General features: G+C 39.1%; 1 protein-coding gene across 3 annotated transcripts in view; it reads left to right on the top strand.

Annotated features, from left to right (window-relative positions):
* LOC140075413 (voltage-gated delayed rectifier potassium channel KCNH8-like) overlaps nt 1–14,891 on the top strand; it is a 326,146-nt gene that overhangs the window by 183,202 nt on the left and 128,053 nt on the right. For all 3 annotated transcript variants that reach the window (XM_072121262.1, XM_072121261.1, XM_072121263.1), the window contains exon 3: nt 11,845–11,979. In XM_072121262.1, the coding sequence (XP_071977363.1) occupies nt 11,845–11,979 (135 nt within the window). The remainder of the gene's footprint in view (nt 1–11,844; nt 11,980–14,891) is intronic.

The raw sequence follows: 14,891 nt of genomic DNA, 5'->3' as shown, positions 1-14,891 counted from the left end.
TAGTTTTGGCTTACATATTGGTAACACCCAATAGTAAATGTATTCAGAAATTTCTTGGTGTGAAAACAGAGGAACATTTTACAGAATATGCTCCAGATTTGTTATTTTATGGAGATTACAAGTGTTTACCAAAACATAGATATCAAGCGAGTTGCCACTCAGGACTTTTGTCTCCTTATACACTTTAGCTACATATCAATTGGAATGTTATGTCCAGAGGCATATAATAATAAGTATGTGTAAAAGTTCTAGGTGTTGGCAATCTATAGACTAGTCAGACAGGGTTAAGAGGGTTCCCGGTTTGTCACATGTAATTCATCAGCTTTAACCTTCTGCATTGGAACACTTTGAACATCTAAACGGCACAAATTGAAAAAATCCCAGTAGACAGTAAACAAATCCCCGCATAAGGACCTTCAAATCACTGGGGGTTATGTATCAAGATATTTTTCACACCAGTCTTAATACTAGAACACAGGCCTCACATCAATCTACTCTAAGATCATCAATCTAAGATCTTAGAAAAGATCTTAAAGGAGGCAAGATCTAAAAAGGACATTTACCATCAGTTTCACTAATGATAGATGTCCAGCATGACATGTTTGTTTCTTTATGGACTAATTGGAACTGTTTTAGTGCATAAAGAAAAGGGAATATTTGCTCAGAAAATTACTTTTAAAAACATGTAAATGAGCCAAAGGTGCTCAAGTCGATGTCATCTGGGCGCCTCTCGGCATTGCCGGGTTTTCATTCATGCACCCACTCTCTACCCCACTGTAATTCTACTACCCGAGGAGCTAGGAGCCATCAGTGAGGTCAGAGGGCCAGGTCATGGAGCGAGCGGGACTGCTTTCTCCTAGCTCCTCGGCCAGAGTCAGGAGGTAGGATTACAGCGGGGTGTGGTGTGCATAAATTAAAACCCCATGATACTGAGGCTCTCAGGCTGACGTCACCTCCGGCTCACTTACATATTTTTTAAAAGTAATTTTCAGAGCAAATATTCCCTGCCTTTATGCACTAAAAATAGTTCCAATTAGTGCATAAAGAATCTACCATGTAATGCTGGACATTTATATAAGTCTGGCAAAGGCAAATGGGTCCCTCTTTTCCTTTCCCTTGCCACAACAGCAATTTGTACACAAGCACAAACCAGTAATTTGTTCCCTTTTCTACTCCAACTTGCATAATACTTGCCCCCCCCCCATCCCCCTGCTGCAAGCGTCTTAATTGTAATATTTATAGCTGTCTGGTTGATGGTAGCCCCATTACCATTGTTTGCCAACATAAAACAACTTGTGATTGGTGCATAAAATCTCCATTATAAACAAGTCATTTTGTAAGTAAATCACTCATGGAAAACAAAACATTTTGGTGGGAAGCGTTAATAAGCCTTCTTGCGAGTACAGGGTGTCTAAGCATTGCTGGAGCTTAAAGTGCTCTAATTAAATATGTTTTGTTAGAAAATAAATTTTCATTTCACGCATCATTTATTGCACATAGAGCTAGCTTTATTGTCATTTTTTACTTATTTTATTCTTAGTGGTTCAATATGTTATATTCAAGTTTTATGCTTTCTGTTTGTGAAGATCTATTAGTATAGCCCAAAAACACATGATAAATGAAGTGGCTTTGAGATTTATTTAACCAAAATTACAATGAGAAGTAGTCTTCTTGGTGGTGGTCTTCTTAAAGAAGATGGCCACAGTGGGAAGATTTTTCAGAAATGTCGGAAAGCAGAACTATTCTAGTTCCCAATGGCAACCAATCAGAGCTCAGCTTTTATTTTCCCACAGCTGTTAATTATATTAAAGCTGTGCTCTGATTGGTTGCCCTGGGGCACAAGAACAGTCCTGCTCTCAGACACTTGATTAATCACCCTTACTGTGCTCTAAATTAAGCAACCAAAACTACATTTTGGATAATGGGATTAACTTTCCAAAGAGGTGGTTTATTGGTGAGGCTTCACTATATACACTACAGATAAAATCACATAATAGTGACTATATATTTGTTAAGCATAGTAGATTTCCTTTAAGTCAAAAACTGGCTGTGTAGTTAATGTAACTGGGTATGGGTATTACCCAACTAAACTAAAACATCCTTTATAGAATTCCCTATTTTATGTGGTGTCATACCCATTTATCCATAAAAAAACCTCTCCCCCATAGTCAGGTAGATATAATAATAATCTTTATTTATTGCCATCAAATTCCATAGGGCGATTCCATAGTCATATGAAACAATCGGAATGAGGGCCCTGCTGCAAGAAAGGGGTGACACAAGGAAGAAAGGGGTGACACAAAAAAATGCTTGAATGGAATAAAAATTATTTAGCCACCTTATAGATATGACTCTTCTTATCTCATTTTCACTCGAGATAAGTCAAGTTTAATGGCTGCAGGAGTAGTGTCACTACTGAAGCCTCTTTCTTCTGTTCTGCACCTAGAAATATGCTTATTGTGTGATATTAAATATTATGATCTCATCTGTGTGAGCTACAAAACTACAGATACAGGCAGCTAAAGCCATAGTTGGGAATGGAGGCTGCAGATAAAGATCCAGTTTCTGCCTATTTTTTAAACTGCCTGTTTTTCTAGTTCTGTAGCTCATCAAATCATAAGCTGCAAGATGATATTCTTATCTTTAATATGATACAAAATGCTTGCTCCTCGGTATTATAGAAGCAAATATTGGGGTTTCTGAATTGACACTACCCTGGCAACCACCGAACTTGACTCATCTCCACTCATGAAAATGTAATTAGAAGAGTCATTTGCCTGACAATGTGAAAAAAAAAAAAAATTACTGTATATACTCGAGTATAAGCCGACCCAAGTATAAGCCGAGGCCCCAAATTTTACCACAAAACCTGGGAAAACCTATTGACTCGAGTATAAGCCGAGGGTGGGAAATGCATTGGTCACAGCCTCCCCATTATATAGCCTGCCGGACCCTGCCCCATAGTATATAGCCTGCACCTGCCCCCCTCTATATAGCCTGCCAGCCCATTTCCACCAGTATATAACCAGCCCCCTGCCCCAGTATATAGCCTGCAGCGGGGGAAGCCGGAAAGGTGAGTTTTGATATATTTTTTTTACTCGAGTATAAGCCGAGTTTGGGTTTTCAGCACATTTTTTTGTGCTGAAAAACTATGCCTATACTCGAGTATATATGTTTTTTTTTTGGGGGGGGGGGCTCTCACCCGATTTGTCGGCGTTTTAAATGCTTTTAATATGTTTTGTTATTTCTGAATAAAGATTATATATTTTCCATTACATCTGTCTTTTTCTATAGATGTTTGGAAAGAAATTGTATAGGTTATCGTGTGAGATTTCATATAACAGAGGGAATTTAGAAAGGACATTTCATAAGGACGATAGATAGATGGATAGGAAGATGGATACCATAACAAGGAAGACATTAAAACACTGTAACTTCATAGGGGTAGATGAAAGTACAAGTCAATAAGAATATTTAACTAATCAGCAAAAAGTGAATCTATTAGGGCAAAGCATGTCAGTAGCTTAGTAAACCTATTAGTCACACACCATAAAAATACAAAAATAGATGCTGTAACTAATGTTTCATATAAAACTAAAAAACATAAATCACAAAAATCAAGTGTGGAAAATTGACGTGTCAAACCGGTGAAAACAGTCTGCTTATACATCTGTAATATTGATTCATGGCGAAGAAGTGGTTATGTATGGATCTGTATATCTTAATATTTAATGCATGAACACAGTTTATTGCACCATTTATCAGCTTCATTTTATTTACAGTAAAAGAGCCACATTATTATTCACATCATAATTTCATAACTTCAGTGCAAAAATAACAAATACAAATTTAATTTATAGTTAAAATGTAACCAGATGTTGCAATTTAAAAATTGACATTGTAAAATTTCCTTAAAGGTGTTGTCCGGTGATAGCAGGCCCTAGCCACATGATATGGCCTAACTTGCTGATCGGTGGGGTTTCAGTAATAGGAGGAGCTTTTTCCTAATTTTAGTGACATTGGACTATAGAACCATGACTTTTGTCTATGGCCACAGCTATATTACCACTGTAAAGATATTGTCCCTGATAACTAGTGCATAGTATACATAATTATCAATGAAGTACCTGTAATTCCATTGTAATCTCTGCTATGTATTGTATGTTTAATCAAAAATAGGAACAGAAAAGACAGGGGGGAAGACTCAAAACGGTCTTGATAATAGTATATCATTCCTATACTAGTAGTAGCACCAAGTCCACTGCCCCAAAAGACTATAAATATCTGTACAATTTTACCCACTCAAAAGAGAAGAAGAGAGGCAAGACTGTGACTGTAATTTTTAATAAAAATGAAATACAATAACAAACAAATGCAGTTCTGCAGTGGTGATACACAGACAAGAGGCAGTCATACCCTGACAATGATGGGAGATATGTAATAACTAATTCGAAAAAAGTACTGGTTGAAGAGTAGAGTAATAGCATGGCATGCCAAGTATAATTAACTTGTAATAGGTATTGCACACACAAAACTGTGCTGAGAAATAGCATAGGGGGCGCCCAGTCCTTACCAGAGTAAAAAGGTGATGAACTCCAATGTCCGGGGATGACTGGCTTTTGTCTGTGTATTACCACTACACAACTGCAATTGTTTGTTATTGTAATTCATTGTTATTAAAAATTATCATGTATATTTTTTAGTAGATGTAATTATGTTAATAAAGATTGGTATACTTTTATTCTATCTTAAGTGTCACAGTCTTGCCTCTCTTCTGAGTGGGTAAAATTGGATAACTATGAATTATATGTACAGAGTATATCATGCCAAAAGGCAGAAGAACGGGCCGTTTCGCGCACTCCTGTGCTTCATCTAGCCGTTCGGCTAGAAGATTTGTTGGGTGAGTGTCGCAACTTTTTGTCTTTCTTCTGCCTGTATGAAATACCTACTTACCATTTGCCGGCTGAGCACCACCCATGTAAATCATATACACGAGGCCTGTATCACGGTGCCCTTGCCATTGATTATCTTCCATTTTTAGTCTGGCGGTGCCGATGCTTTTTTAGGCGGCTGGCATGCTGCCCAAGACTTCTCTTTTGTTGTATCATGCCAAAAGTACTCCTCTTTATCTGGTGATTTGCTAGGGTGGGCTGGGGGTGAGTACGTCTGTGCCATGTGTTAGAGGAAGTAGAGTTTTACGTGGTTGTGCATACCCGCAGGTGAGCAATTAGACTTCGGCTATTTAATTGCTGCACACAAACTAGATCCAATACCCCTAAAGAAGCCACAAGCTGGTGGTGGAACACGTGGGGCAGCCAGCCCTCTCCCCTGACATCCGAGTAATACCTATCCATACTATTGGCATGTACTGATGTGTGATCTATGGCATTGTTTTGATACCTCATGCACCCTTTGCACTTTCTGAATAGGGGCGTTTGAGACCCATGGTTTTTGTACACATTTGCATGTGTATAATGTCTTATTATTTACTTGCATAGTGGATGCTAGAGTTAGGCTAAACCATTCTGAGAGGAAGGTAGTTCTGAGTCAGCCTTAGACTGCATTCACACTGCCACAAGGGGGGGGCGTATATACGGCCAACGTATATACGGCTAGTATATACGTCCCCCATAGACGGCAATGGGCGCACAGCACACGTGCGGCACCGTACCGCTCCGTACCTGGGAAAAAGATAGGACATTTCCTATCTTTTCCCGTATTACAGCACGGTGCTGGTGTGTTTTAATCGCTTGTCCATGTCATATCAATGTAATAATAAAAGTTACATATATTTTTTGAAGTATTTTTTTATATTGATATTTTTTTTTTAAGACTGAGGCAGTCAGTCGTGCATGTGCCAGCTGCTCTGTTCATCTCTATGGTGCTGAAAGAGATAGCTGATGGCCACACTCGTCTATCTATGTCTGCTCCATAGAGATGAATGGAGCAGCTGGTACATGCAGGTGCATTGGGAAACATTAAGTTCCATGGCTTCCAATACCGCTCCTATGCAGATGGCACACAGATCTATACTTCAGGTCCAGATATCTCCTCTTCTCTAGCCAGAATTTCAGATTATCAGTCTATCCTCCTTCTTCTCTGACCGTTTTCTACATTTTAACATGTTAAGATCATAACTGACAATCTTTCCTCGGCCTAACACATCCCTCCCACCAGACCTATCCATCACAATTCATGACTCCACACTTTCCCCAGTCCCTAAAGTCCACTGCCATGGAGTCATTTTCGGCTCCGCTTTATCCTTTAAGCCTCACATACATCCGGCCCTCCCTGAATCCAGAGTCTCTAAAATTACTATTCCATGCCCTTATCATCTCCCGCTTGAAGTAGTGCAACATTCTTCTCTGTGGTCTCCTAGCTAACTCTCTAACATCCCGCCAATCCATCCTGAACTCTGCTGCCCAGCTAATCTATCTGTCTCCTCGTTTCTCCTCTCCCTCTCCTCTCTGGCAGTTTCTCCACTGGTTACCCATTGCAAAGCAAATACAATTTAAAATACTAACCATGACAAACAAAGCCGCCAATAACCTGTCCCCTCCATATATCTCTTAACTAATCAGCAAATACTATCCCACACGTAATCTTCATTCCTCACAGGACCTTCAGCTTTACTTTATTACCATTGGCTCTTGTTACAACCGTATCCAGAACTTCTCCAGTGTTTCCCCCATAGTCTGGAACTCTCTGCCATAAAGCGTCAGACTGTCTTCCACCTTCCAATCCTTCAAATGTAATCTGAAAACCCCCTTAATCAAGATTGTGTACAATGCACAATAACTGCACTGCTCTGCTCCCTCACCTTGTGTCTCCAGATTGTGAACTTTCTCTTTCCCCTTGTTTCCTGATCAATGTAGTTTTGTATTTATGCTTGCATTTGCGTACATAGTACTTTCGATCAGCAATTTCCGTCGGCTCCTTAGAGATTGATGGAGAAGAACGGTCATGCGCGGCCGTCTGCTCCAATAGTTTGATGGAGCGACAAGGGGTCTGACGGACCCCCACTGATCAGCAAGTTATGCACTATCCCGATGATAGTGCCTAACTTTCCTGTGTTGGAAACCATCCTTTAACCCCTTCCCGACATTGAGCCGGTACCAGAAGCATGGGGTGCCAGCTGTATGTTACAGCTGGCACCCATCTCTAGTACCCGCAATCGGAGTTTCATCCGATCGCAGGCATTTACCAGGGGGGTCCGATCCTCCGCTTTCATCCCCGGGGTCTGCCGGTGCCCCGGGGATACGCGGCTACTTCCTGGAGCTGGGTCCTTCCTTCTGGCAGGACCCGGCTGTGACAGACTGAGAATGCGCACAGTCTGTGTATTATTTATTATCACAGTATTATGTATCACATAATACCGTGTAATACATCTGTATTACACTGTATTAGGTGAAGAAGAGCTTGAACAAGCGATCAGAGGAGTCTGATCAGGTATATTTTATAATTGTAACTCCAGACAATTTTTTTGTCTGTGTGACAAATACATTTTTTAAATTGTATCCTCTCATAGTAAAGCATCCAGAGAGCTTCACCAGAGGTCACAGTGGGCAGGTCTATAACTGGGGGTCATCTGTAAGTCAGGTGTCGGGGACTGTCTGTATATCATATGGTATAGTATGCACATTTTCTTTTTACCCATTTCTGTGCTTTGAAGTCAGTTGAGTATTGAAAGAAGACTTAGCTTGTAACTGCATATATTAAATAAAACTGACGGGGGAAAATAAGAAGAGTCTGCTAAATATGTAATACTGTCACCCAGGAGATCCAAAACTCACATTTACATGAGACTGATTCTCCAACGGATTAAATTACCATTCCATTTGCTGAACATTTGTAGTAACACGCAGGATTGCTAGCGATAATCCATCCCCCGGTGCTGATTGAAGTGGGACCATTTTTTTAATTAAAGACTGGAAAAGTAAAAGAACGACCTGCCAGTTTTTGTGAAGTTATATTAACACCACCAAATGACTAATCTATGAGGCTAGAGATAAGGCTGCTTGCATAGACAGAGCCGCACTAACATTGAAAGCTTTAGGGATTTTGTATTATAAGAGAAAAATAATGTATTCAAGTGAATGAGGCCAAGTGGCATATAACCCCTGTGCGGGAGGGACACTGTTTTTAAATAAGTTGATACCTTACACCAAATTTTGAAAAATATAATTATCAATTTGTAATATAAATACTTAGTTTATTGAATAATTATTACATCTTTATACACAGTTTTTGTGCAATTGTTACAAAATAAAAAAAAAACATAATACACATATCACAAGACAATTTTAATACATATGACTAGGAGTGGTGAGAGGCACCAGGCCACTCTCAAAAATATCGGCACCATCTTGAACTTGACAGTGCATGCTCCTAAGTGCAACTGCAAGTCCACAAGATTTAGAGTAGTTAGGCGATGGTGGACAGAGCTAATTGTGTGACTTTTGCTTTTCCTTTAACATTTTAAAAGTATAAGATTGGCAAGTAGTAATTCAGTTTGTGCACCTAAGAGTTACACTTAGGCTACATTAACACTGCCGCATGGGGGGCGTATTTTCATATTCCATGTGAATTACTTGCAGTTATTTCTCACCATTAAAGTTTATTACATTTGCATAATTTTCTACCAATGTGTTCATTTGTTTTTATGATATTACTTTCTACACAATCTTGTAACATCCAAAACAACTATTATCGTATCTTCTGTACCTATAACATGGGCATTAATAAGGAGATTAAAAGTAAATAGATGTTTGTGATTTTTTTTTAATTTTTCATCATCTATAACCAACACATTGTCTAAAGATTGGGGGATGGTTATGTGTCTCCAGCTAACATATCACAGTAGTACATAATTGTGTTTCAGATTTTTATACACAGTTATAAATTCTTCTGGTGTAAAAATAATGGAATGTGACAATGTTGTCTGAATCTTGCTAATATATCTAACAGCTGTAGCCGTCAAGAGAGTGCATGAAATGTAATGATTTTCTACAAATGTCTCTAATTTCAAAGCCAAAAGGACACTGAATTATAGAAATTGGTCTTGCTCTGGCCAAAATACATTAGTAAGATTGATTGGAGTGATGTGAAACAGCCTGAGTAATAGTAATAGTAATAGTTTTATTAAATGGAAAACGCTTATGGCTAATGACCGGATTCACATACACTATGTTCCCAGTTACGTTATTTGGGTCTTAGTTGTGCAGAACTGTGGCTGAAATTGCTGTATTACTATGAATCCTTGAAATGCTCAGTTTAGAAAGTTATATTAATGTTATAATAAACCATAAAGCATAGCCCTGCTTTGGGGTATCTGTGATCTATAACTAAAAAAATTGACAGCATAAATAGCAGAGGCTAAAAGTGGTTCTTATGGACCACCTGAATAACAACAGGGTCCATCAATTTCCTTTATCAACAGATGATTCTAGATTTCTGGACTATCCATAAAATATAATGCATTCATGGTTTTATGAATATTTCACATGAACAGGTTATAACTGAATAATAAGCAAAAAATACAAACGATGGTCAGAATCACAGCAAAAGCACAGTAGAGTATATAGATCACCAAGAACCAGATGACGTGTCTAACAGGAAGCAATATATGAGCCAAATAGGAATATAGGCACTCACCGGACACTGCCCAATGTAAGTTACTGAATAGTTCATGCAGCAGTTGGGACATAGTACATGAAGGGGTGTATGTAGGGGGCTCACTGACCAACTGTGCATATGGGTGATGCCATCTTACATTGCCGATTGGTGCCCCAGTGACACCATTGGAGGATGCTGATCAGTTGCCATGGTTTTAAAGGTTCTTATAGCTGTCATTAAGCATCTTGTATTACAGTCTGTCAGAGAGATTGGTATTTCCAGACATACAGTATTTACTCACATCTTCTTAATAATCATATCTCATTCTTTACATATTTGTAATTTTCTAAATGTTTTCTAAATGTTTTATTCTTTTGTGTTTTTAATGATAAAACCCATATAAATGGAGACAATAGTGTTAAAAACATATATATTTTTAATCATTCCCATTTCAACTCCGTTAGACACGAAGGCATCATTCCATAGCACCTTGTTCTGCGTTCGATATACAAGACATTTCAGTATGCTCTGTGTTTTTATTTCTTATACATAGAGATGTAGATATAGATAGGGATATAGATATAGAATGCTTGTTTGCTGCTTTTCTCCCTTCACTCCACTCTAACTCTAAGCCAAACTGTCTATACTGGTTTAGGTAGCCATATAAGTGCAGTCATGTAATGGAGAATTCCACCAGTTCTTTTCCGATCACTCCATAGCCTGTATGTAGGTTTTGTATATTGTTCTACACAAATTATCTGGGACCATATGTTTAAAGTAGTAAGAATAGTAATAGTAACCAGTCCCCACTCTTCCAATTTCAATGCTTCCCAGCTTTGACTAGCTTCTACATCCCTGCCTTCAGCAATGGTACCTTAGACCATTAACCGGAGAAGCCACCAACAGGACACCTTGATGACTATCATTACATTTACAGAAGACCAATGCAGTTATCGATGAGCTGCAGCAGTTATGTGCCTATGTTACATGCTGTTGCTGGAGAACAGGCTACTGGAGGCATTGAAATGGGGGAAGTGGGGGAAATTGAATATTTTTACATCATACACCAAATTTTTCCAAGTCATATCCTTTGCATTAAAATTATATAGCAACACCTTGTTCTGAAAATCAAAGATGACATGAAAGGGATGACATGACACAATTCTGTACATCAAAATTCGCTATATAGAAGATCTAATTCCCATTTCACGTACAGTAGCTGGACCAACTTTCATACATGCACCATGCTTTCAATACAAGTTGAAATTAGTTAAAAAATTGCTACCTATACAGACAAAAAGGATCCAAAAATAAAGTGCAAGGCTGCAAGTAATTGACATTACCAGAAAGCATCATCAGCGGAATACAAATGCCACTTACAGCAGCCTATGTTCAGCCAGTGTGCCATGACAAAGGCATGTGTCGGCAGACGTGACAGCAGCCTATGACAGGCCCCTGAAGTCTAGAATTATTCCTGGAATGCACCTGCATGGAAATGGAGTAAACGCATTACCTTGAGGAAATTTCTCCTTTACCTTTCTGTCACCATAATATGCAAAGTGTCTACCAAGCAGAGCTTTTCCTTACAATGACATTTTAGAGAATGATTTCTGGAGTGTATTTTAAGCTGAGCTACTTTCCTGATATTTTATAGACTGTTTGATTGTCACTGTACAGCCAGAAGAAGATGGCACGGAAGGCTATGAACTGTGTAAAAGCTGCTCTGTTGAAGGCCAGGAAAATCGTTGTTTTTAAATATGATGTTTTATCTGAGATTTTAGGGCTCTGTTTTAGCAAAATGTTTATGTATTTTTTGATTGATAAGAAAAAGAACAACAAAACCTCAATTAGTTTTCTAAAATCCATTTGCCCAAAATGAGAATGCTGGTTATAAAGCTGATAAGTCAAGCTGAGGGATAAACGGTTTGAACAAACAGTTTTCTAATAGGCAGTTCATAGGTTTGTCCTATACAATAGAGTGTATCCCATGCATGAGACCAGCTCTGCATGGGATGGGAAATATTATCAATGTCTTCTGTTTTGGGGGACGAGTTCATCTCTATATAACATGTGATACTTCCATTATCAATCTACTGGCCACAAATGGTGGAAAGTTATTCCAAATCAAATATCAATTGTTTTATATATGTGATCTTTTGTTTTAAGAGAATTTGTCAGAGTTTTTGTGTAAAGAACTATTGTTTCTAACATATTTCATTGCATTTACAGGTGGATCTTTCTGGTGTCTCCTTGATATAGTTCCAATAAAGAATGAGAAAGGTGAAGTGGTTCTTTTCCTGGCTTCTCATAAAGATATCTCAGACACAAAGAGTGCGTTATCACCAGACGACACCAGACTTACAGGTAAGAAATATAAGCAGATAAATATACTCTGAAAATTATAACCACTGGAACTGGAGTTAGGTAGCCAACTAGTGACTTTGACAACCCTACTGAATTTCAAATCCTTTAAAAATATTTTCATTAAGTAGCATATTTCTCAGACTATAAAACGCACAAGAAAATAACTTGCTAAAAAGTTCCTGCGTTTTGTAATCCAAAGGTCGGGAATATCAGCGCTGCCAGAGCCTCCTGACCATTGTCCTGGAGATTGGTCCTGGAGAAGCGCTGATAAAGCATACCACCCAATCTCTGAGAGAGCAAAACCTCTGCACTGCTCCCCCTGCTGTCCCAACACCAGAATTACTGCAGGGCCTAGAGTGATGTCACAAACATGTGGCTAATCACATGCCTCTAGCATCACTGAAAGGTCCTTAAACCCTTTCATGCTGTCAGTGGATAGGCCAGAGAAGCAGACAAGAAGTCAAATTTAGCCTAGGTACGAAGAAGTGTGTGTGAGTGAGTGTGTGAGTGTGTGAGTGAGTGTGTGAGTGTGTGAGTGAGTGTGTGAGTAAGAAAGAGATTGGATGGATGTAGCAGTGCTGAATGTGTTCATGTGAGTGTAGCAAATGGCATGCGAGTGAATGACTGTAGCAGAACTTTGTGTGAATGCATGGTTTTAGCAGTGATTTGAGTGAATGGTTGTAGCAAAGATGTATGAATGAGTGAATGGAGAAAAACTAAAAACAGCAAAGTTTTAATGGGGGTCAAATATATTTTACATAATTTGGATGACTACATCTGGGGGTGCATCTCATATTCCAAAAATACAATAATTTTGTTTATTAGAGAATATGATGTAAAAGTGCAGATCAAGATGTTTTGGACTCAGGGATCGTTCCCATTTTTCGATGTGAAATTGTTATGAAAGTTCCACAAGATCTTTGAATATTATCTGGCATCAGACTACACAAAAAAAACGTCATAAATTTTATATCTGAGTATGCTTGGGAACTTAATTTGACAAACCATGTCACATTGGTTGTATAATATTTATACTGAAGTGAACCTGTCACCAGGATTGCCTTTTTTACTGTGGTGGTGGGGGGGGGGGGGGGGGGGAAGCTGCAGCCTGTATACGCCTGTGTCTCCTTGTGCATTCTTCCTCTACTCCACACCATCCCCTTTCGTCCACTGCCTGCTTAGTGCACATGGCAGGGATTGGGGAGGGGTGAGGGAGCTACATGCTTATGGAGAAGAAGACACTGGCACACACAGGCTGCTGCTGCCCTACCACCCTTGGGACTTGCCCCGCAGTGCTTGCAGGGAGCCAGGTAATGTAAAACAAACTATTATAAACTATTGAAATTATTCATAATTCAGAATGTCTGACGCTATGTACAGCCATAGGAACTACAAATTCAGTAGCAACAAATTTACAAAAAAGCCCAATTAAAACATTTTTTACCTTTTGTGACAAACAAATCAGCCTTAAATTATGTTGTCAACTAATTTATTACACCAGCGGCTTGTTTTCTATTGCGTGAATTAGTCCTCTGTGGAGTCTCACTGTTCTATGATTATAATGATGTTTTAGTAAATGTTTCCTCTCTTCACAAGTTATTAATAAAATGTAAACGGCTTGAAATCATTTACATGCGGTTAAAAGGTTGAAATCTGTGAGTGATTAGTACAGAATAGCAAGCAATGTAATTCATTATCTGTTTATTGTAGCTTACACAAGAACAGATCGTTCATTTTGTGTACCTAAGGTACATTTCCCCATAAATACACTGATTAGCGTTGGAAAAGGCAGAATTTACAGTAAGACCTTGCCACAAGAGCATCAGCTCAACTCTTCAAAGTGATGGACACAGAATGGGAGGACTGGGGCACGACTTGTCAAGCTAATGCTGAGAATGTACTAATAATGCATTAAGAGTTCATCTAAAGGCCTAGGAACAATACAATGGTGCCATATTATAAATAGAAAGTGCAATGGAAAGGGCCTCTATGTCCAGTATATTCTGTAATCAGATTAGTTGCTTGTTTTTCCCTAGTGCACCTTTCCTGAATGCTTAAGATAGTTTAGTGAACAAGACTACAGCCCAAATACTGAATTCTGTCCTGGCGGTAGATAAATCTTTTCCATGGAGAATTCAGGAGAGGAAAATGAAGGCAGTTCATAATCTGACAAGGCACATGGATGTGGCCGCCTGGAATCCTTTTGGCACTTCTCTCTATCTTTTATAAAGCACACTTGTAAATGTCGGAGGCCATTGCTGTCAGAGTATGGTCCAATTCCCTGATGAGCGCATGTGTCATAGCGGGACATTTATGTTTTACACAAACTGGTTACAGGGAGTCAGCCATGTGTGTTTTGGCACATGTGTAAAGCATTTTGTTCACCTCTAGGGGAATTAATGGTCCAACAATTGACTTGTATTAAATATGTGTTGGCCCCGAAGTTAAAGAGACATCAGACCTTAACCCCTTGATGACCGCCGTATTGTGTTTTTAAGGCAGCCATAAGGGTACTTCTTAAGATGCGCCGTCTTTCGACTTAGGCTTGTCAGAATAAGATTGGGGACATCGGGTACCGCAAGTGCCGGTGTCTGGCTCTGTCATCACAGCCGAGAACCGGCACTAACACACGGGATCGGAAAACTCTGATCCCGGTTGTTTAACCCCTTACATGCTGCGGTCAAGCATGACAGTGGCGTGCGTGTCTCCTGTGGAAACAACCAGCCCCCCCCCCTGGTGATCTTACCAGGGGATCTGATCGTTCTTATCATGTTTTAAAAATGGAGTCTGGACACTAAGCTGAAATACAAAAATATAGCATTTCACAGATGTACAATAAATTCCAACCTGTCTCTATAAGTCCTGGTGTTTATATTTTGATTGTCCCTGGACACAACCATAAACCACTGACT

Source organism: Engystomops pustulosus, chromosome 8, assembly GCF_040894005.1.
Source record: "Engystomops pustulosus chromosome 8, aEngPut4.maternal, whole genome shotgun sequence".
NCBI classification, from domain to species: Eukaryota; Metazoa; Chordata; class Amphibia; order Anura; family Leptodactylidae; genus Engystomops; species Engystomops pustulosus.
This window is presented reverse-complemented; position numbering and strand designations above follow the sequence as displayed.